The sequence below is a fragment of the Cynocephalus volans genome, chromosome 5 (genome assembly GCF_027409185.1).
Source record: "Cynocephalus volans isolate mCynVol1 chromosome 5, mCynVol1.pri, whole genome shotgun sequence".
In the NCBI taxonomy this organism is placed as follows: domain Eukaryota; kingdom Metazoa; phylum Chordata; class Mammalia; order Dermoptera; family Cynocephalidae; genus Cynocephalus; species Cynocephalus volans.
The window spans coordinates 78,853,004-78,873,708 of NC_084464.1; the positions used below are offsets into that span (position 1 = coordinate 78,853,004).

Below are 20,705 nucleotides of genomic sequence, written 5' to 3' on the forward strand. Positions count from 1 at the left end.
TCCCTCACCAGAGCAGTACATTTGTTACAATGGATGAATTTACATTGACAAGTCATTACCACTGAAAGACCATAGTTTACATTACGTTTCACTCTGGTGTTATCGTAATCTTGTCCTCACAGAATGAGTTAGGAAGTATTCCCTCTGCCTCTGTTTTCTAGAAGAGATTCTAGTGAGGCCAACATTACCCTAACTCCAAAACCAGATGAAGAAATTACAAGAAAAGTACAGACCAGTATCTCTCATGAACACGAATGCAAAAACCCTCAGCAAGATGTTAGCAAACCAAGTCTAACAATAGTCTTTTTTTTTTGGTGGCTGGCTATGGGGATCCGAACTGTGCTCTAACCAACTGAGCTAACCGGCCGGCCCTAGCGGTAGTCCTTTCTACAGATTATTAATACTATCCATTTCAAATGCGACTACTCAGCCATAAAAAAGAATGAAATTCTGCCAGTCGCAGCAGCATGGATGAGCTTGAAAAAAATTATGTTAAGGGAAGCAAGCTAGGCACAAAAAGAAATGCCACATGCGCTCACTCATAAGTGCGAGCTAAGAGAGAAAGGAAGAAAGGAAGGAAGAACACAATACACTGAACTTTGAGAAGAGAACACAACTGTGGTTACTAGAGGAGGGAAAGGGAGAGGGGGGGAGGGATTAGCAAGGAATTGATTAATGGACACTTGGAATGACTACATTTTGTAATGATGAACATGCTAATTATCCTGATTTGATCATTGCAGATTGTGCACATGTATTGATAGTCAACTCTGTACCTTGCAAATATGTGTAATCAACTGTTTTTTTAAAAAAATACTATCCATTTCAGGTTAAGGATTAGAGAATGAAGATTAAATGCATAACATATTTACTTTATGTTTTTATATATTTCCTGAGTGCTCTAATAGTACTTTATTCATATTTCTCCAGAGATGATGGCATTAAGAGTTACTATAGTTAATTAGATTTGAGTTAATTCAAACCAGGTGTTGTTTTTTAATCTCTAGCACTGACCTAGCATTATAACAGGTGTTCATGTTTGATGGATGATTGAATTGAGATTTTTTTTCACACAATTCGAAGATCCTAATAAATATAGGAGCACTCTCAGCTGGCTTCCAGCCCTGGAATAAAATGTCCAGCCACAGAGTCAGGCTGAAATGATATGAGTAGTTCACGCATTTATTCGATTTGTTTCCTTAACTCTAAAAATATAGCAAACATTAAGGTCCCATTGTGTGAAGCGTTGAAATTCTATCAAGCCAGTGATTTTTAAACTGTGGGTCATTAATTAAATTTTGTGGATTACGACCATTAAAAAAACTAAAATAGGCTTAAACATATTAAAGTGCTGCTCGAGTAGCAAAGAAAAATGCTGTTTTGTCAACCTCTAGTTTCAAGTTTGTTGTGGACGGATTGGGTCACGTACTGGGATTTTTTTTTTCTGCAGGCAGGCACAGTGATCTGAACTCGTGACCTTGGTGTTATAAAGCTGCATGGTAACCAGCTAAGCTATTCGGACATACCCAGGGTCAGGTGGAAAAAGTGACTTCCGTTTAGGACGCACGCTTAAAAACATTTCCCAGGCAATGAAATTGGGGTAGGGTGTTTAGTAGGGCGAGGCGTCACGTGGGGTCTTCGAATACGTCCTACGCTTAAAGAGGTCGGCGCATTGACACGTTCACTTGTGAGAACCAAGTTGGTGAAGTCCCGCCCACAACGCTCGTTGGCCAATTGCTGTGCGGCAAAGCAGGGCGGGGTAGGCGGGGACCGGGCGACCCTCCGCGGGCTATAAGTACCGGCAGTGTGGTTGCCCAAGCAGAGGCGCCGGCGGACGGCACGTGCCGAGTTGGGCCGGAGCGTTGTCGGACGTGCTGGTTCGCCTCAGAGCCATGTCTAGGCAAGAAGCGGGAGCCAACGCTTCCCCCTGGGTCGTTGCTTCTAGGCCAAGCCCGACAGTGGACCGGGCTCCGGAGAGGAGGCCGGCGGAGGAGCCAAATGAAAGCCGTCGGGGGTGTCGCAGGGGTGGCAGAGGTGACGGCCGAAGAGACCCCACTGATTGCCAGGAACCGCCGCTCTGCTTTGTGTTGAAGAACGACTGGGTGGGCTTGGTGATCGGTGAGAGCAAGAGAATGGGTGTGGCGGGCAAGGCCGGGAAGGAGAATGGGTGGGGCCGGGGGCAGAGCCTGGACAAGGACACCCTCCCACTCCGAGTCTCGCCTCCCACCAGCTGTCGCCTAATGAGATTTGAGTCTCAGATATTTCTAAGGCCTGTTGTTAGAATAATGTCATTTAATGTACCTTTTGATATTTAATAGTGGCGATGGTTTGGGGAGAGCAACTTCTAGAAGAATTATGAAATCTTTGGAATAAGGAAGGATGCTAAAAAGATGAGGCGTTTTTACTGACATCTTACCCAAAAGGAACAACAAAACAGTTTTGAAATCACTCTGCTCCCATGAATTCCATTTAGAGCTATCAATCAAAGAAAAGGTGTAAGATATTATTGTAGGGCTGAGCAAAGCATCAGACATACCTTGCACTTATTTTCTTCACATGTAGTTTATCTGGTGAAAAACAAGGTCTTTTTTTTTTAATACATATTGAATTTTACAAATTTTTGAATTTTTTGAAAAGCATTTAAAAAATGACTGCTCTGTTTATTGCCATTCAGACTGAGTATAAATTACATTTGCCCATTAGGTATGGGAGTTAGTATTTCGTTTTGCCTTTTTTTAAAAAACTGTTCTAAGAAAATGAACAGATTTTGTAGGCTGCTATTAAACAGTGTATTGTAAGGCTGATTGCTAGACTAACCAGAGATTCATTGGCCCTTTGGGAGGCTCAGGCTCAAAAGATCTAAAGAATGATATAACCACTGGGTTTGCAATAAAAAAAAATCACTTAAGCTCTCAACAGTTTATTGAGCAGCTGTAAAGTGCCAGAGTGCATGTTAGATCTGGACCCAATCTTTTTCATTGTGGTAAAAAAAGAACAAATTTAGCCTCTTAATTATTAAGTGTGCAGGACAGTATTGTTAATGATAAGAACACTGTTGTACCCTAGATCTCTAGAACTTATATGACTAAAGCTCTATATCCATTGAACAACTCCTCATTTCTCCTTGCCACCAACCCTGACAAACACCATTTTATGTTTTGTTTCTGTGTTTGATTTCTTTAGATACCCATATAAGTTGAATCATGCAGTAATTGTCTTTTTGTGATAGGCTTATTTCACTTAGCGGAATGTCCTCAAGGTTCATCCATTTTGTGGCAAGTGAGAGGATTTCCTTCCTTTTCATGGCTGAATGACATTCCATAGCTATGTATATACCACATTGTCCATTTAGCAGTTGATGGACCTTTAGGTTGCTTCCACCTTTTTTTTTTTTTGAGCTTCCACTTTTTGACTATTGTGAATAGTGCTGCTATGAACATGGGAGTGCAGATAATCTCTTCAAGCCATTGCTTTCAATTCTTTTGGATGTATACCCAGAAGTGGGACTGCTAAATCATGTGGTAGTTCTATTTTTAATTTTTTGAGTAATCTCCATACTGTTTTCCATAGTGGCTGTACCATTTTACAACCCCACCAACAGTGCACAAGGGTTCCAATTTCTCCACATCCTCTCCAAAGCTTTGGGTCCAATTAATTTCTTGTGTGGACCAATACAGGATCTTAGTTTCCACTTCCCTGGAAAAGGAGACTCCTACCACCAACCAAAATTTGGAGTAGAAACCTCTTGCTTCCCTCTTTTTTTAAACAGTGATTACTGGACTCTAGGAGCCTTTCTTTAAATGATTTGGGTAAGAACTAGAACAGGTTTTTTGTGTAACTAAATTCCCTTTATTGTTTTCAACTTGTAGTCATACATATATATTCCTTTGTTTTTAAAAACAGGTCGTGGTGGGTCAAAAATAAAAGACATTCAGCGTACAACAAATACCAAAATACAGGTAAGTCATCTATGTTCTTATACCCTAAAAGGACATAGTTCATTCTTAAGGGAGCACTTAATCCTAGTTATTGCTCAGTTATTAACATACTGCAGTAACTTAGGTAGATTGCCAAAGCTCTTCATACTGCTGTTGTCAAGAACTCACTGCTGTGGTCTGTTCCAGGTATAGGTTTTGTGACTCTTGGAGATAAAAATCTTTAGTGATAATTTCCACTTAAGAATGAGATCTCTATAGGATGTTCATCATGCCCCAAATGACTCCCTTCCTGAGCCCCTCACACTTGACCTGCTCCTGTGTTCTAGCCTTAGTGAATTTCTCAACCTTAGTGAATGACAGCATCATTCACTGAGTTCTCAAGCCAGAAATCTCAGGTTATCTGCTGTGGTACTTTGCTCTCCTTATCCTTATCCACCCCTGAGTCTTGTCTCTTTCCTGTATTTCTCTAGGGGAATGCCATCATTTTTATTCTCCCCTAACCATCCATTCTGCTTCCATTCTTGTCCCCCTCTGACCATGTTCCATGTGCTCAGAGCAGTCTTTCTAAAACACATGATGTGTTCATGTCCCTTTCCTGCATAAAACCTTTCATAGTATCTCCAACTCAAGTCCAGATTTCTTATCATGGCCCAGTTGATCTGGCCTGTTTAACCTCTCCAGCCTTCTCTTCCCCCACTTCCTCTTGAGCACTGCCACCCACTTCCTGACATACTCTCCTACCACAGGTATCTCCTCATAGGAAACTCCTATTCACCCTTCAGGTAAGCTTAGTTATCACTTCCTCCTGCTCCCCCATTCTGTGTAGCTGGCCCTTTCCATCCTCTCAGCATCTCATACTTGCCTCATTTCAGCACTTACAGAGTTCCATGTATCTGTAAACCATGCAGATGGTAAACATTGTCTGAATCACCAACCTAAGACAGCATTTGGTGTATAGTAGTTTCTAGATAAATATTGAATCATTCAGGGTATCTGAAATTATGTATGTTTAAAGATGTTACTTGTATAGTCTATCCTCAAAACGTAATGTCAGCCTTGTAAACTTCTCTCCATGACAGTGTACATGTGTAAGTACAGAATCCCATCAAGTCAGAAATTTGCATAAGTAACCTGACAGTTCAATAAAGTCTTATCTACATTGCACATAAGTTAATCCACTCCAGCCCTAAAATTCTGTAAGATTAGCCAAATATTACCATTTTATAGGTGAGAGAATTCAGACTCAAAGTAGTGTTACCTGTCAGATTAATGCCTTAATTTTCACTCTAACACTATTTGCTGAATTTATTCCCTAGCTGACCGTTTTTTAATTTACAGATTGTCCTATTCCTCTCCACCCAACCAGGAGGTAAATCCCAGAGTGGATATAAGTAGCATCCCCCTCAAATTGGAAATTTAGACAGTGGCTGATAACAATGCTATGTTTACTTTATACTTTTATACTATATGACGAGTGATTGCTGGGGCTAGTGAGTGGACTTTATTCTGACCTATTTTTCCCTTGTATCTAGATAATAAGAGGATATACTGAGGCAGAAGTCAAAATTTTTGGCAGCAAGGCGATGCAGGTGAAAGCAAAAGCAGTGATAGATAATTTTGTTAAAAAACAAGAGGAAAATTATAAATCAGAATGCAGAATTGGTAAGTAATTTTTGCCTGCTGAAGCCCTTAAATTTTTAAAACTTCTTTCAGTGTTATAATCCATTATACCTGATTCCTTTCCTGATACAAAGCTTTAGATTGCCATCAGTCTAGTTTTAGAGATTTTTTTCTGTGAAAGCCCAGAATACTTTTTTTTCTTAAAATTAAAACTAGTTAACCTCTATGTTGTTAAGCCTAGCAGTTTTACTGTTAGCCATGGGTAAGTGAAAATGAAAGAACCCTTTAATACACTCACTTTAATATTAGTGGTATAGTAAGGATTGGTCTTGGGCTCTTGACTCTGGTGTCTCCCCTTAGATCCATGACTGACATTAAAAACTGTTTATTTGGTATTTTTAAAATCTTATCTGTTTACATTAGAGAAAAAGCCACTATTGAATCATATCTAGAAGAAACATGGGCGTAAAAAGGACAGCGAGACTTGGGTTCACATGGCAGAGTTGCCTGTTAGTGTTTCTTGGAAAGGAGCTTAACCTCTAAGGCTCCATTTCTTCTTCTGTTAACCTAGGCTAATATCTGCCTCCAGCAGTACTGTAAAGATTAAGTAATGTGTGTGACAGTATTTTAGTAACTCTCATGTTATTTTCCTTCCCTTGTCCAATAAATTAAATTTTTCATAAGTTAATAAATTATGAAAACCATGACCAAATTGGCATGGAACTGTAGTATAACAACCCCAAGTTTTATATTTCAAGCATACCACACAATAAAAAAATAGTATTGGATTTTGTACTGGCATGATTTATTGTGAAAGTAATTTGGTAAAAATATTTCTAACAGGTACTGTTGCATTCCAGCCTTCTGTTGGAAGAGACATAAGCACAGCTAACAGTGTTGTTACAGAAGATCAGCCATCAATAGATTGGGATCAAATTCGAAAGGATGCTTTGAAATGGGAAAAAACGAAGTGGTCAGGTCATTGATGCCTCCTAACATTTCCATGTAGTGTTGGTGTTTCTTTTTCTTTTCTTTCTTTCTTTTTTTTTTTTTTTTTGGTGGCTGCCTAGTACAGGAATACAAACCCTTGACCTTGGAGTTAGTAACAACGCGCTCTAACCAACTGAGCTAACCAGCCAGCTCCTGGTGTTTCTTTTAACTACAGTTTTTATCCTCTATAAAATGTCTTTGTGTTACTTTTCGTAATGAAATCTATATGAAAAGACAGTAAAATGTAAAATGCTGCAATTAGTTCCTAGGTCATGATAGTTCTTTGTTGTCTGTGTTGTGACTTATATTGTAAATGGAAAATTAGGGGCCGGCCTGTGGCTCACTCGGGAGAGTGTGGTGCTGATAACACCAAGGCCATGGGTTCGGATCCCATATAGGGATGGCTGGTTTGCTCACTGGGTGAGCGTGGTGCTGACAACACCAAGTCAAGGGTTAAGATCCCCTTACCAGTCATCTTTTAGGAAAAAAAAAAAAAAAAAAAAAAAAAAAAAAAAAAAAAATGGAAAATTAACTATTAAACTTATTTATACCTTGTCTTATTTGAGGTATTTCGCTGCAAAAGGATAATGAAAGAAAATCAGGCCCAAAGGGAAAATGTGAAGGGTATAAACATACGAACCATAAGTTAACATTGTTGCTGTGATTGAGAAGTGGTCTTTTTTTTTTTTTTTTTTTTAAAGATGACCGGTAAAGGGATCTTAACCCTTGACTTGGTGTTGTCAGCACCACGCTCTCCCAAGTGAGCTCACCAGCCATCCCTATATAGGGATCTGAACCCGTGGCCTTGGTGTTATCAGCACCACACTCTCCCAAGTGAGCCACGGGCCGGCTGGAGAAGCGATCTTGGGGTGTCCTGGCTGACAAGGGCAAAATGAAAAGGGAGAACATTAAATCATAAGAAGCTTAAGAGTCCTTGATGCAGGGTTTTTGTTTGTTTGCATGTTTGAATTTGCAATAAAATTTCTCACTTGGAACATTACATGTGGGGCATAATATTTCACAACAACTTCATGCACTAATTTCAGCTATCAGAATGAAACATCAATGTAGCATCTTTTATTTAAAATTAAAAAGTTGATGCACTAATATGTGACCAAAATAATAACAGTGATTAATGCTACTGTGTTGGTCAGCACCTCTGCATGTTAAGTTTCCCGTACTGACTTGACAATGTATGTGTTAGGTAGATATGGGATGGGGCTCTGGGAGAGGCAGAGGATTGGAATTTGGAAGAGGTATGATAGGCGTTTCAGAAATGTGGCTTCAGAGACAACAGTTTAAATTTAATTCCTAAAAAGTTATAAGGTGGACCTTCAAAGAAAAGATAAAAATCAGAATCTGAGAGCAGATTCATCAGTTGTGGTTGTTTTATGTCTTGTAAAGCATGCTTTATTTTATTCTAAAATTCAGTATTAAATATCCCCTTCTTCAGTGAAAAATGTAATTGAAAGACAAACCAGAAAGGGAGATCTCTTGGACTGGCATAAGCCTGGGCAGCAAAGTGTAGAACTGTCTAAAACTCTCTATGAATATGATGAACTTAATGTATATTTTAGATTGATTTCTGTAGCTCTGAGTAAGTGTCAATGAAATGTAAATTCTCATTATTTATCAAAGTTTGTATTTTCACCTTTGTCCCAGATTTACCTCCAATTAAGAAAAACTTTTACATAGAGTCAGCTACAACAAGATCAATGTCACAAGAGCAAATAGATAACTGGAGGTGGGTAGTTTTGTTTTATTACCTCATTGAGTCTTTGTATAGTTATGCTATTAGTATTAAATTAATTCAAGGCAAAGATTTAAAATTTAAAATGATCGCTTTTTTTTTTTTTTTTTTTTTTTTTTGGTGGCTGGCCGGTACTGACTGCATTTAAAGACTACACCTTTTATATTTATTCATATGAAAACTTGGTTGCATCCTACATGATATATTTTAGAGCATTGCTATTCAATAAGACTTTCTGCAGTGACAGTGATAGAAAATGGTCTATAATTCTGTTTAATAGAGTAGTCATATCTAGCTATTGAACATTTAAAATATGGCTAGTATAACAGGAACTGGATATTTATTTTAATTTTAAACTTAAATAGCCTCATGTGGTTAGTTCCTGCTATGTTGGACAGAGATTGTTTTTCCAACAGTTGAAAATTGAAAAAGAAATTGATCTGATACTTGTATTAGAATAATTTCTTAAGCTCTTCAATCTTTGTTAACCTGAAATTGAAGGCTTTAATGGAAACTTTTTTTAACTTTTAAAGTGTTATAAAACTAAGAGATAGTATGGTATAACAGAAAGAGGGTTGAGGTGGGGCTCAGACATTGGGCAAGTAACTAATCTGTGATCACCTGTCAAATGAGAATAATTCCTACCTCAAAGGATTGTTGAGTATTATTTAAAGAAATATGTGTGGAACATTTGTAGCCCCTCAAGTATTTGCCAAATATGATTTGGAAATATGAAGCATATGATTTTCAGGCTTCATTCTTCATAATCTTTCATACATGAAACTTCCATTAGACCATTTACACATATAATTAAAGTTGATTTTTTTCCCCTTCTCTCTGCATCTGTTCTCAGGTAAGGGAAAGATGGGCTCACGTTTCCATTTCTTAGTACATTTCACTGTAATTTTCCTAACAGTCTGGTTTTAATAGTTACAGTGGAATATCTTTCTTTCAAGGAAGGAAAATTTTAATGTAATGTGTGATGACTTGAAAGATGGTGAGAAACGTCCTATCCCCAAGCCTACCTGTAAATTTGAAGATGCCTTTCATTGTTATCCTGAAGTTATGAAAAATATTAAAAAGGCAGGTTTTCAAAAGCCAACACCAATTCAGGTATGCTTTCCTAAATTCTAACATTGCACGAATGTTTTCTCCCCCAAAACAATGATATCTGATTGTTAGAGGCTATATCACTAGGGAGTAACTATTATAAACATCTCTCTCCACCTCCCACTCTAACCAGCACCACAATGCCTAGCACTCAAAAAATATTTGTTGAAGGAAGTTTGGAGCTGGGAGAGGAAGGACAGTTGGCAAAAATACATGTACTTTTTGTTTTAATGTTTATCATTTCTGTTTCAGTCACAGGCATGGCCAATAGTTCTGCAAGGAGTAGATCTCATAGGAGTAGCCCAAACTGGAACAGGGAAGACATTGTCGTATTTAATGCCTGGATTTATTCATCTAGACTCTCAACCAGTGTAAGAATTTCTGTAGCTTGTTTTCTCTTTATAGGTGTTTAATAGATGTGGACATCACAAGTATAATTAAAGTTTCTTTCATCTATAGCATTGGTCAAAAATAATGCCTAGTCTCAGGGAGGATGCAAGAAAGTAGACACTGCTGGTGGAAGTATAAATTGCCAAAGTGTTTTTAGAAGACAGTAGGTAATATCTACAAAAAGCCTTTGAAACATTGCAAACAAATTGTTTAAATTATCATGTCCGATATAGTTCTCTCGTGGGTGAGAAAATGTTTGACATTTTAAATGGAATATTAATGAAAAGGCCATGCTAAATGAAAAGGGCTGTTACTTGGAACTTTGGGTTTTTGTGTGTGTGGCTTTTTTTCTGTATTTCCTCGCTTTATGGTAAATGTGTATTGCTTTTGTAATCAGAAAGAATTTATAAAAGCCTGTTACTAAACTCCTAGTAAAATAATCTCAGATCATTGAAAATAATACATAAATTTTCTTAAGGGGAAGTATTTTTCCATTTCTACATAATACCAGCTATTTTTTAGGTATGTGGATCATAACTAGTAAACCAAAGTCTGTAGTATACCGAAGGAACTTTTTTTTTTTAAAAAAGATGACCTGTAAGGGGATCTCAACCCTTGGCTTGGTGTTGTCAGCGAGCCAACCGGCTATCCCTACATAGGATCCAAACCCGGGGCCTTGGTGTTATCAGCACCACACTCTCCTGAGTGAGCCATGGGCCGGCCTCTGAGGGAACTTTTTATCATGCATCTTCCCACAAAAGGTGCAAATATGTCTCTGACTGTGTCTGTCTTGGACACTCATTGCTACAAATCTTGGAAGCACTGAATAAATGCACCATGCATCTGAGACATGTAATATCAATCTGTTTTCTCTTCAAAGAGCCAGAGAAAAAAGGGATGGACCTGGCATGTTAGTCCTTACACCCACTCGGGAATTAGCTCTTCAAGTGGAAGCTGAATGTTCTAAGTATTCATATAAAGATCTTAGAAGGTAAGCCATTTCTTTGGCCATTCCTGTACCAATATTATATTGTTTTAATCATCCATGGCTTTATACATACTCTCTTATTTTTTATGCGTTTAGAGAATCTGAATGGCTCAACATGGGTCAGGTGTTTACCCTTGATCTAGTCAACTATAGCTGGGGAAGTAGGGTCGAGTAATTGATACAGACATGGCTCTTTAGGACATAACCCTGTGGGCTGATGGGTGTGGATAGTTCTCAGAAAGAGGCAGATACCACTAAAGGTATCTGATACTATTTTTGGCTTTTATATCTTTTATTTCTTCATCTTATTGTATACACAAGATGCTTAGGTCAGTTGGGGTTTTGAGTTGTGATGGGATATTCTTTACCTGAACATGAATTGAATCTCTGGATTTTTTTTTTTTTTTTTTTTTTTTTTTTAGTGTTTGTGTATATGGTGGTGGAGATAGAGACAGACAAATACAAGACATTAAAAAAGGTGTAGACATCATTATTGCAACTCCTGGAAGATTGAATGATATGCAAATGAATGACTTTGTCAACCTGAGAAGTGTAACCTACTTGGTAATTATGGAGTAGGGGTTTGGGATGCTGGGAGAAAAAAAGAACTGAACTCTTAAAGTAGTTTTTAGACTGGCTGTCCGTTTTATAATGGTTTTATTTTATTTTATTTTGAGGGTGCAGCTGGTGGGCATGGGGATCCGAAACCTTGACCTTGGTGTTATAACTCCACATTCTAACCAACTGAGTTAACCACCCAGCCCCCCATTTTATAATGGTTTTAGATTGTAGGAATATTTCCCGTTCCCTTTAGCATGTTAAAATAAAGATATTTAAAATAATTCTATTTTTTAAATTATGATATGTGTTTATTTTATAAATATTAGAAAATGCAGATAATTACAACAGAATTTAATCTACATGGATATTTTAGACATTTAAATTTTTTTCATTAAATAGATTCAGAAGCTATTGGAAAACCAACTCAAAACAAACAAACCAGTTTGTTACTTATAACTGCAGATGGCTTATTTATTTTTACCTCTGTGAAGAAATTAAAATAGTGGCTTTGGTAACAGGGGAAATGAAAAAAAAAGCCTATCTTAGTGTTATATTCATAAAGAGAGCATACATATAACTACCTCCCATAACTAAATAGCCACATTCTTCATTTTTTTTTTTTTTAAAAAGATGACCGGTAAGGGGATCTTAACCCTTGACTTGGCGTTATCAGCACCACACTCTCCCAAGTGAGCCATGGGCCGGCCCCCACATTATTCATTGTTAATGCAGGTTTTAGATGAAGCAGACAAGATGCTGGACATGGGATTTGAACCCCAGATAATGAAGCTTTTGTTAGATGTGCGCCCAGATAGGCAGACCATTATGACAAGGTAGGTATATGCCTAATTACTGTGCAAAATAGAAATATGCGGAATAGAGTCCCATTGTTTGATTTCTTCACAATATTTTAAAGCGTTACTTTAAAATATTTTAAAATCTTTATGTGAAAGATACCTTGTGATCACTTAAGTGTAACAGTGGCTACCTTAATTCTGACTATTGAGTTTCCTAAGTTACAGGTAGAGATTTCAACAGAAACATTTACTTCTTATGGAAAGGTTTCGTTATTTATTTATTTATTTATTTATTTATTTTTTAAATTTTATTTTGTCGATATACAATGTGGTTGATTATTGTGGCCCATTACCGAAACCTCCCTCCCTCTTCCCTCTCCCCCTAGAAAGGTCTCATTTTTGAATAAGGGGTCACCTATCCTTAGAGATAAACATTTGATTACTGAAAACTTTTTTGCCCGAGATAAAACTGAGGAAGCAATGATTTTTACTTGAATGCACAGTGATCTAGAAAGACTTATTTCTCCTGGGCTTATGTTTTTTGTCTTCACTAGTATTAAGAAGAATAGTGTATAATTGAGGAAATGTACTAAGTCCCCTTAATTTGTTTTTAATAATCTCATTTCAAGAAAAGTGAAGTTAGATTTCATTCTAATTACTGTGAAGATACAAAAGGTAGCCACTTTCATTACGTTATATGGTTGAAAAACATATGAATTTATACAGTTGGCCCTCAATATCCATGTGTTCTGTATCCTTGGATTCAACAAACTGCAGATTGAAAATATTTATAAAAAAAAAAAAAGGTTGTGTCTGTACTGTATATGTACAGACTTTTTTTCTTAGTATAACTATTTACATAGCATTTACAGGTATTATAAATAATCTAGAGATGATTTAAAGTATATGGGAGGATGAGCATAAGTTATATGCAAATACTATGTATGGCCTTTTATATCAGGGACTTGAGCATCTGAGGATTTTGGTATTCATGGAGGTTTTTGAAAACAGTCCCCTGCAGATACCTTATGCTCTTTAATGAGAACACTTAAAATGATTTTTATTTGGCATAAGAACTTGGTTTTGCCTGCTGACATTGTCTGAAAAATACTGTATTTTTTTTATCTTTTATAAAGGCCAAGAGATAAAACTAATTCCTTTTATTACCTTTTTATAGATAAGAATTTAGTTGAAGGCATATAGGTATCCTTCACCTTTGGTTTATAAAACTGTATTTATCAAACCTATTTAGAGGTTTCATCTAGTAGCTTTGCTATAGTTGAGCAATTCTTAGAGAAACTTTTCTGTAAAATCTGCCTTACTTATTGAAAGGATAGGAAGTAATACATTTGTCTTTCATGAGTAACTTGTTTCATAGCATGCTTAAGGAAACTTAGTGATATTTGATTTACAATAAATTTTTAATGTTGGCGAATCTTGCTTTATTTCTAGTGCAACTTGGCCATATGCTGTCCGTCGACTTGCACAATCTTATTTGAAAGAACCAATGATCATCTATGTTGGTACTTTGGATCTAGTTGTAAGCTTATTTTTTATTACCATTATTAAACATTTATTATGGACATCTTGAACACATAGCTAATTTTGGCATATCTACTCGCCCACCCCCAATTTTAGAGCAAATCCCAGATGCATATAATTTTATCCATAAATATTTCAATATATATGTCTAAAAGATTCATTTTTAATGTAACTACAGTACCATTATCTCACATTTAAAATTGATTTTTTTTGTTGTTGTTTTTTTTAGGGCCAGCCCATGGCTCACTTGGGAGAGCGTGGTGCTGACAACACCAAGTCAAGGGTTAAGATCCCCTTACCGGTCATCTTAAAAAAAAAAAAATTATTTTATTTGTTTGTTTATTTTTTAAAGATGACCCGTAAGGGGATCTTAACCCTTGACTTGGTATTGTGAGCACCATGCTCTCCCAAGTGAGCTAACCGACCATCCCTATATAGGGATCCAAACCCGTGGCCCTGGTGTAAGCACCACACTCTCCCAAGTTAGCCACGGGCTGGCCATCACATTTAAACTTTAATAATCTCTTAATACTACCAATTATTTAGTCAGTGTTCATACTTTCCTAATAATTTATTTTTATTAAACCTGTTAAAATCGGTCAAAACATAAGTCTACATATTACATATGTGCATATACATAAGTCTGGTGTTCTTTTTATTTTATTTATTTATTTTTTTTTTTGGCAGCTGGCTGGTATGGGGATCTGGACCCTCGACCTTGGTGATATCAGCTGATGTTCTCTTTTTATGACATTAAGATTGATCATTGGGTTCAGATGTCAGTCAGACCCCTCCTTTATAAAGTTCTCTGTTGGCCTTTTATTAATCATTAATAAGTGAAATTGGCCTTCACTTAATCATTAATAATAACGGATAATTACCTAGACCCATTATTTCATGAGAATTTACAAATGGTGATCAAATACTAAAATCTATTTTATCTAAGGAGACAAATATTTATTTCTTTATGAGTCAAAGATTGGTACCAACAGTGTTTTGAAATTGTGTATTAAATTTTCAAAATACTCTTTGAATTGAAATTCTTGTGTCATAAGCCAGTCAGTCATCCTTCATCGTAAGGGTGATGCCTAAAATTCGGGGTGATAGTCTTTGTAAACTTGATCTCACCACATGGTTATTTTGTTTTCCTATGATGTTAACCGATTGCTTTCAGCACACTCTGCCAAGCATTCAAGTGTTCTCAGCTTATTTGGGGTGAATAAATGATAAAAGTGAAAGACTAAGCTATAAATCTTTATATTATTTTTTTCTTTAACAGTTTTAGTTTTACAGAGAAATTGAGCAGAAAGCACAGATAGTTCCCATACTCTCCCCCATGCACATATAGTTAACATGTTACATAAGTGTGGTACATTTGCTACAATTATGAATACTGGTATATTATTAGTAACTTAATTTTATATTAGGATTCCCTCTTTGTATTGAACAGTTCTATGGGTTTTGCCTAAAGTCATGTATTAACCAGTACAGTATCATACAGAATAGTTTTGCTGCCCTAGAAATCCTCTGTGTTCCACCTATTCATCCCTCTCTCCCTCCCTCATCCCCTGAAATCCTGGCAACCACTGTTTATTTATTTATTTATTTTTCATTACCTCAAACATTTATAATTTCTTTGTATTGGAAACATTCAAAATTCTCTCTTCTAACTAATTGAAACTATAAAATAAATTTTTATTAATTATAGTCACCCTGCAGTGCTATAAAATCTTGAGAATAAATACGAAATACTGCTAGATTCTCTGCGTTTTCATTAGCAGTGTATTGAAACATTAACTGATGCTAGAAGTAAGATGTATTTTGGGCCGGCCCGTGGCTCACTTGGGACAGTGTGGTGCTGACAACACCAAGTCAAGGGTTAAGATCCCTTTATCGGTCATCTTTAAAAAAAAAAAGAAATAAGATGTATTTTGAGTTGGTGTATAGGGTCTCCACCTCTGTTGATGTACTGTAATCTTTGAATTCTTTAGGCTGTAAATACAGTGAAACAAAATATAATTGTCACCACAGAGGAAGAGAAACGAAGTCATATCCAAACTTTCCTGGAAAGCATGTCACCTAAAGACAAAGTCATAGTCTTTGTTAGCAGAAAAGCAGTGTAGGTATTCTTTTCTTGTATTTCAATTATAATCATGAACCAAATTAATTCGTTTAGGACTATCTCTATTCGTATACTAATTTCAAAGGGGGGGGGTGACATATCTGTTACTTGGTTATTTCAGATTTTGGCTAATAGAAGTAAAACTAGCAAATTGATTGTGGGATTAGGATAAGCACTTAAGACCGCTGACTGACTTGACCTTTTGTTTCAGTGCTGATCACTTATCAAGTGACCTGATTCTCCGACACCTATCTGTAGAGTCTCTACATGGCAATAGAGAACAGAGTGATCGGGAGCAAGCATTAGAGAACTTTAAAACAGGTACATTGATAGAATTACTATTTGCTGCAGTTTAAAATACGTTCATTACCTGGGCTTGGTTGAGTGATGGCATCTTTTCATGGAACCCTAAGGCTCGTGCTCAGCTTTCTAAGGTCTGTCCTCAGCTTGCATATCCCAAAACAATACTTGTTAGAGCTCTAAAAATTAATCTGCCTTAAGAACTAACTAGCCAAACTCCGAAAGATTACAGTACTCCCCACCTTATCTGTGGGGATGTGTTCCAAGACCCCCAGTGCATGTCTGAAACTGCAGAAAATATAAAACCTTATTTACACTATGTTTTCTATACATACATACCTATGATAAAGTTTAACTTATGAATTAGGCACAGTAAGAGATTAATAGCAACTGTTAATAAAATAAAACAATTATAACAGTATAGTGTTATAAAAGTTATGTGAATGTGGTCTTTCAAAATATCTAATTGTACCATAGATCTTAGCAGTCTCAGCATATGATTTTTTTTTTTTTTTCTTATAAAGCCAAGAACTTTCATCCTTTTACTTAAAGGAAGCACTTACTGGCTTCTCTTTGGCATATCTGAATTGCCAGCATCAATACTCTTGTGCTTTGGGGCCTTTACTATTAAACAAAACAAAGGTTATTTGAATGCATCACCATGACAGTCCATCTGATAACTGAGATGGCTACTAAGTGACTAAGTGGTGAGTAGTGAATCTGTTGGACAAAGGAATGATTCACTTCCCAGGTGGGATGGAGTGGGTCAACACAAGATTTCATCACGTTACTCAGAACAGGTGCACAATATAAAACGTATGAATTGTTTATTTCTGGAATTTTCCATTTAATATATTCGGGCTGTGGATAACAAACCACGGAAAGTGAAACCACATATAAGGGGGAACTACTGCAATGTCTAAACCTGGATTTCAAGATATTAATTTGCAATGGGGGATATATCTCAATTCATCTGAAAGGCATATGTCTTTTTGACCATTTGCTGAACCATAGTATCTGTTGTGTTGTGACTTGCTAGCAGTTAAAAATGTCCCTTTTCCATAAATATTTTAATGTAAGCAGTAATTCACCTGATTAAATAATAAGGGCAAATACATTTTTCACATATGGTTTGGGTTGGTTCATGCCAGAATGATTCAGCATTCATTGGGCTTCACTCTTTAGGTAAAGTGAGAATACTGATTGCTACTGACTTAGCATCCCGAGGTCTTGATGTGCATGATGTTACACATGTCTATAATTACGATTTCCCACGGAACATCGAAGAATATGTACACAGAGTAGGGCGCACTGGAAGAGCAGGGTAAGTAAGCATAGTCTACTTTTGAAAGAGGCCAATTCTGGATTCTCATTACTCCCCTCACAGACTATTCTTGCCCAGAAGATCATTTCATTCTCTTGCCTGTAACTTTTCTCCTTCCTTCCTTCCTTCCTTTCTTCCTTCATTTATTGTATTTACATATTTATTTTTTATTAAATCATAATTGATTACATACATTTTTGAGATTCAATGTTGACATATGTTGATCAAATCAATATTAGTAGTATGTATATTGTTACAAATTATACTTATTCTTTATGCCCCTTGTCCAATCTCTCCCTATCCCCCTTGCCCTCCCACTACTGATAACGCTGTATTTCTTCTCTTCCTCTGAAAGAGTAGTGGTTACTCTGCTGATTTGTTGCCTAGATGGTCTGTCCAATTCTGAAAGGTGTGTTGAGGTCCCCCCAAATTATCATAGAGCAGGTGCTGCTTCTGTCACTCTGGAATGGGCTTTGTGGAGAAAGACTCTTTTCTTTGGTCTCTGTTGGTGACTCTCCTTGTCAGTGCCCTCCAGTGGCTGGTAGTTGTGATGTCTAGCCACTTTCACAGTAGCTATGGTTACTGTGGAGGCTGTGGTGGGCCACCCATATGGAGATGAGATTTTTGGCATGCTCCTTGGCGCTGGTGGTGTGTCTGGTTGTGGGGGAGGGGTCCAGTCTCCAGCACCATGCCCTGGGTCCCTGGGTGGGGCCCCAAGGCACTGGCAGTGTGCCTGGTTGTGGGAGGGGAGTCCAGTCTCCAGCACCATGCCCTGGGTTCCTGGGTGGGGCCCCAAGACGCTGGCAGTGTGCCTGGTTGTGGGTGGGTGTTCTGGTCCCTGTCTTGCCTGTAACTTTTCTGCTCCTCCCCAAAACCTGCTTGTTTGCTTTATCCCTATCCATTTGTCCTGTTCCGGGTTCAACAGATCCTGCCATGATTAACTTCACGTAACTGTTTCTGATTCCACTCTTGTTTTGTACCTATAGTGTACAGCTCAGTGTTTTACCCAGTGGTTTCTGAATGTTGTTGACAAATTGGCATGGGTACAAGGAGGACCTTTTTTCTCCCTCAGAACACCACTATCATTTGCTGTCTAAACAACTGCAGATATTTAGATTCCAAATTGCTGTTTGCATGACCCCAAATTTTAGTACATAATACACATTTGGCCTTGTGTGAAAAAACTGAGGTTTTCCTGTTTTCATTCTGTTTTGTTCTGTATTAACTAAGTTGTGAATACATATTATAAACAAAATTACATGAGTTTTTTTCCCCCCATTAAAGGAAGACTGGAGTGGCAATTACTCTTATCACTAGAAACGATTGGAGGATTGCCACTGAATTGATCAATATTCTGGAAAGAGCAAGTCAGGTGAGAATTTGCAGCTCATTAGAAATCTACCTCATCACTTTTCCAGTGTTTCAGTCATTTATGCCAGGTACTAGGGCTTGTTGCTTATCAGGAATGACAGATATTAAACTGATTCTTAAACATGTTATTTGAGGGGCTGGCCAGTTAGCTCAGTTTGTTAGAATGCACCTTTATATCACTAAGGTCGTGGTTTTAGATCCCTTTACCAGCCAACCACCAATAAACCCAGAAACCAAAAAAAAAGTTATGAGGGCGACAACATGGCAAGGATAAAGAGCTGTGGCACCATATGCAGAGTCTTCAAAAATTTCATGGAAAAATTAGTATTATCTTTTAATTCCATTTTTTCTACAGACTTTCTGAAGTACCTTCATATAATTGGGGAACTTAATCTAATGTGATGAACAGTAATAGCTGAGGAAGAAACCTGTGGGGTGGAGGTGGGGAGAGTTGTAGAAGATGGGGTAAATGTTCCAGCGGGAGAAACATATTCAGGACCCCAGGTGAGAGAGAATATGTAGAAAATGGTACCAGATAACAGCACTTGAAGGGCACTGGGAAGCAGCTGAAGGGCTATACAAGCAGGGGAGTAGCATAATGATGGGTGTTTTTAAGATCAGTTCAGTTATATAACCTGATAATGGATTTATGCTTTAATAGGCAAAGAGACACATTTCATTCTGTTTGAAAATGACTATGTAATCAATTGTGCAGATTCTCAATTTTAGAATATTGTAGAAAAGAAAGAAACCAGTATCTTAATAGTACATTTGATAATTTCAGAGTATCCCAGAAGAGCTTGTTTCAATGGCAGAAAGATATAAGGCAAATCAACTGAAAAAAGAAAGAGAAAAAAAAATGGGAAGACCTCAAGGAAAGCCCAGGAAGTTTTATTAGTGTTTTACATTGAAAAGTGGTACTAACCTACCAAAGGTAAAATTTAATAACATATGGACTTTCAAATGCCTGCCTTGTTAAACTAGGCTTTGTTAGTATATCTGTTACAATTAGTATTATGTCTAAGAGAATTTAGCATAATAAATTATTAGTTTTTATTCTTTTACCTATTAAAGTCAAGGTAATGCTGCTTTAGATTTACTAATTCAGAGGTGAGAGGATAAACTTTAGGTTGTACAGAAACATCATTAAGAGTAAAATGGAGTTGGTGCAGCTATAAATTGGTATAACTTCTTCTGAGCAACTTGGGAATATATCAGTTATAAATACATATACTTTTTGATCTACTAGTTCTGCTAAGAATATATTCTATAAATATGTCTGTATATATAAGATTTATTAAAGCAATATTTGTAGTAGCAGAAGACTATAACCAAAATGTCTAGGAGACTAGATGAATAAAGTATGGTACACTGGTATGCTGTGCAGGTGTTAAAGAACATGTAAACCATCTTTAAGATGTCTTAACCATTAAAAGCAAAGAACTTTCCATTAGGATGGTGGACTGAGTTAACAGGAAACTCTTTTTCCTACTTCAAACTCAATAGAAATCATAGATTAAAAAATTTTTTAAAAAATATTCCCAAAGCTGGGCGCTTCTTATGTTCTTATGCATATTTTGAAAGATTTTTCTGTAATAAAACATTTCCATAATAAAAAGCCCATATTTCCCAACCTGAAGATGCATCATTGAAGTGGTATTTACCCTGGGCTGGGGGTGGAGGGGGCGTTGCGAGGAGGAAAGCAATGAACTGCAAGAACTCTGCAAAGGCTAAATTCAGACCTGTGCAGCCTCATGCTTAGAAAATGACTTTAAAAATGTCAAAGAACAGGTGAAATGCAGCATATCAGACAAGTATTCCAGCTGTGAAAGGTAACAGCAACAAATATGTCACAACCAAAGACTTAACAGAGATGATAAAGTACATGTTTGAAGAGTTCAA

At 37.0% G+C, this 20,705-nt stretch overlaps 1 protein-coding gene across 1 annotated transcript; it reads left to right on the forward strand.

Annotated features, from left to right (window-relative positions):
* The first annotated feature begins 1,892 nt into the window (after positions 1-1,892).
* Positions 1,893-19,701, forward strand: DDX43 (DEAD-box helicase 43). The gene is made up of 16 exons (XM_063098327.1): positions 1,893-2,118; positions 3,904-3,959; positions 5,471-5,600; positions 6,402-6,536; positions 8,211-8,292; positions 9,255-9,411; positions 9,661-9,779; positions 10,679-10,789; positions 11,209-11,350; positions 12,080-12,180; positions 13,597-13,684; positions 15,678-15,805; positions 16,020-16,129; positions 17,294-17,432; positions 18,717-18,804; positions 19,588-19,701. The coding sequence occupies exons 1-16, from the start codon at positions 1,893-1,895 to the stop codon at positions 19,699-19,701; spliced, it is 1,926 nt and encodes a 641-aa protein (XP_062954397.1).
* Positions 19,702-20,705: the final 1,004 nt, after the last annotated feature.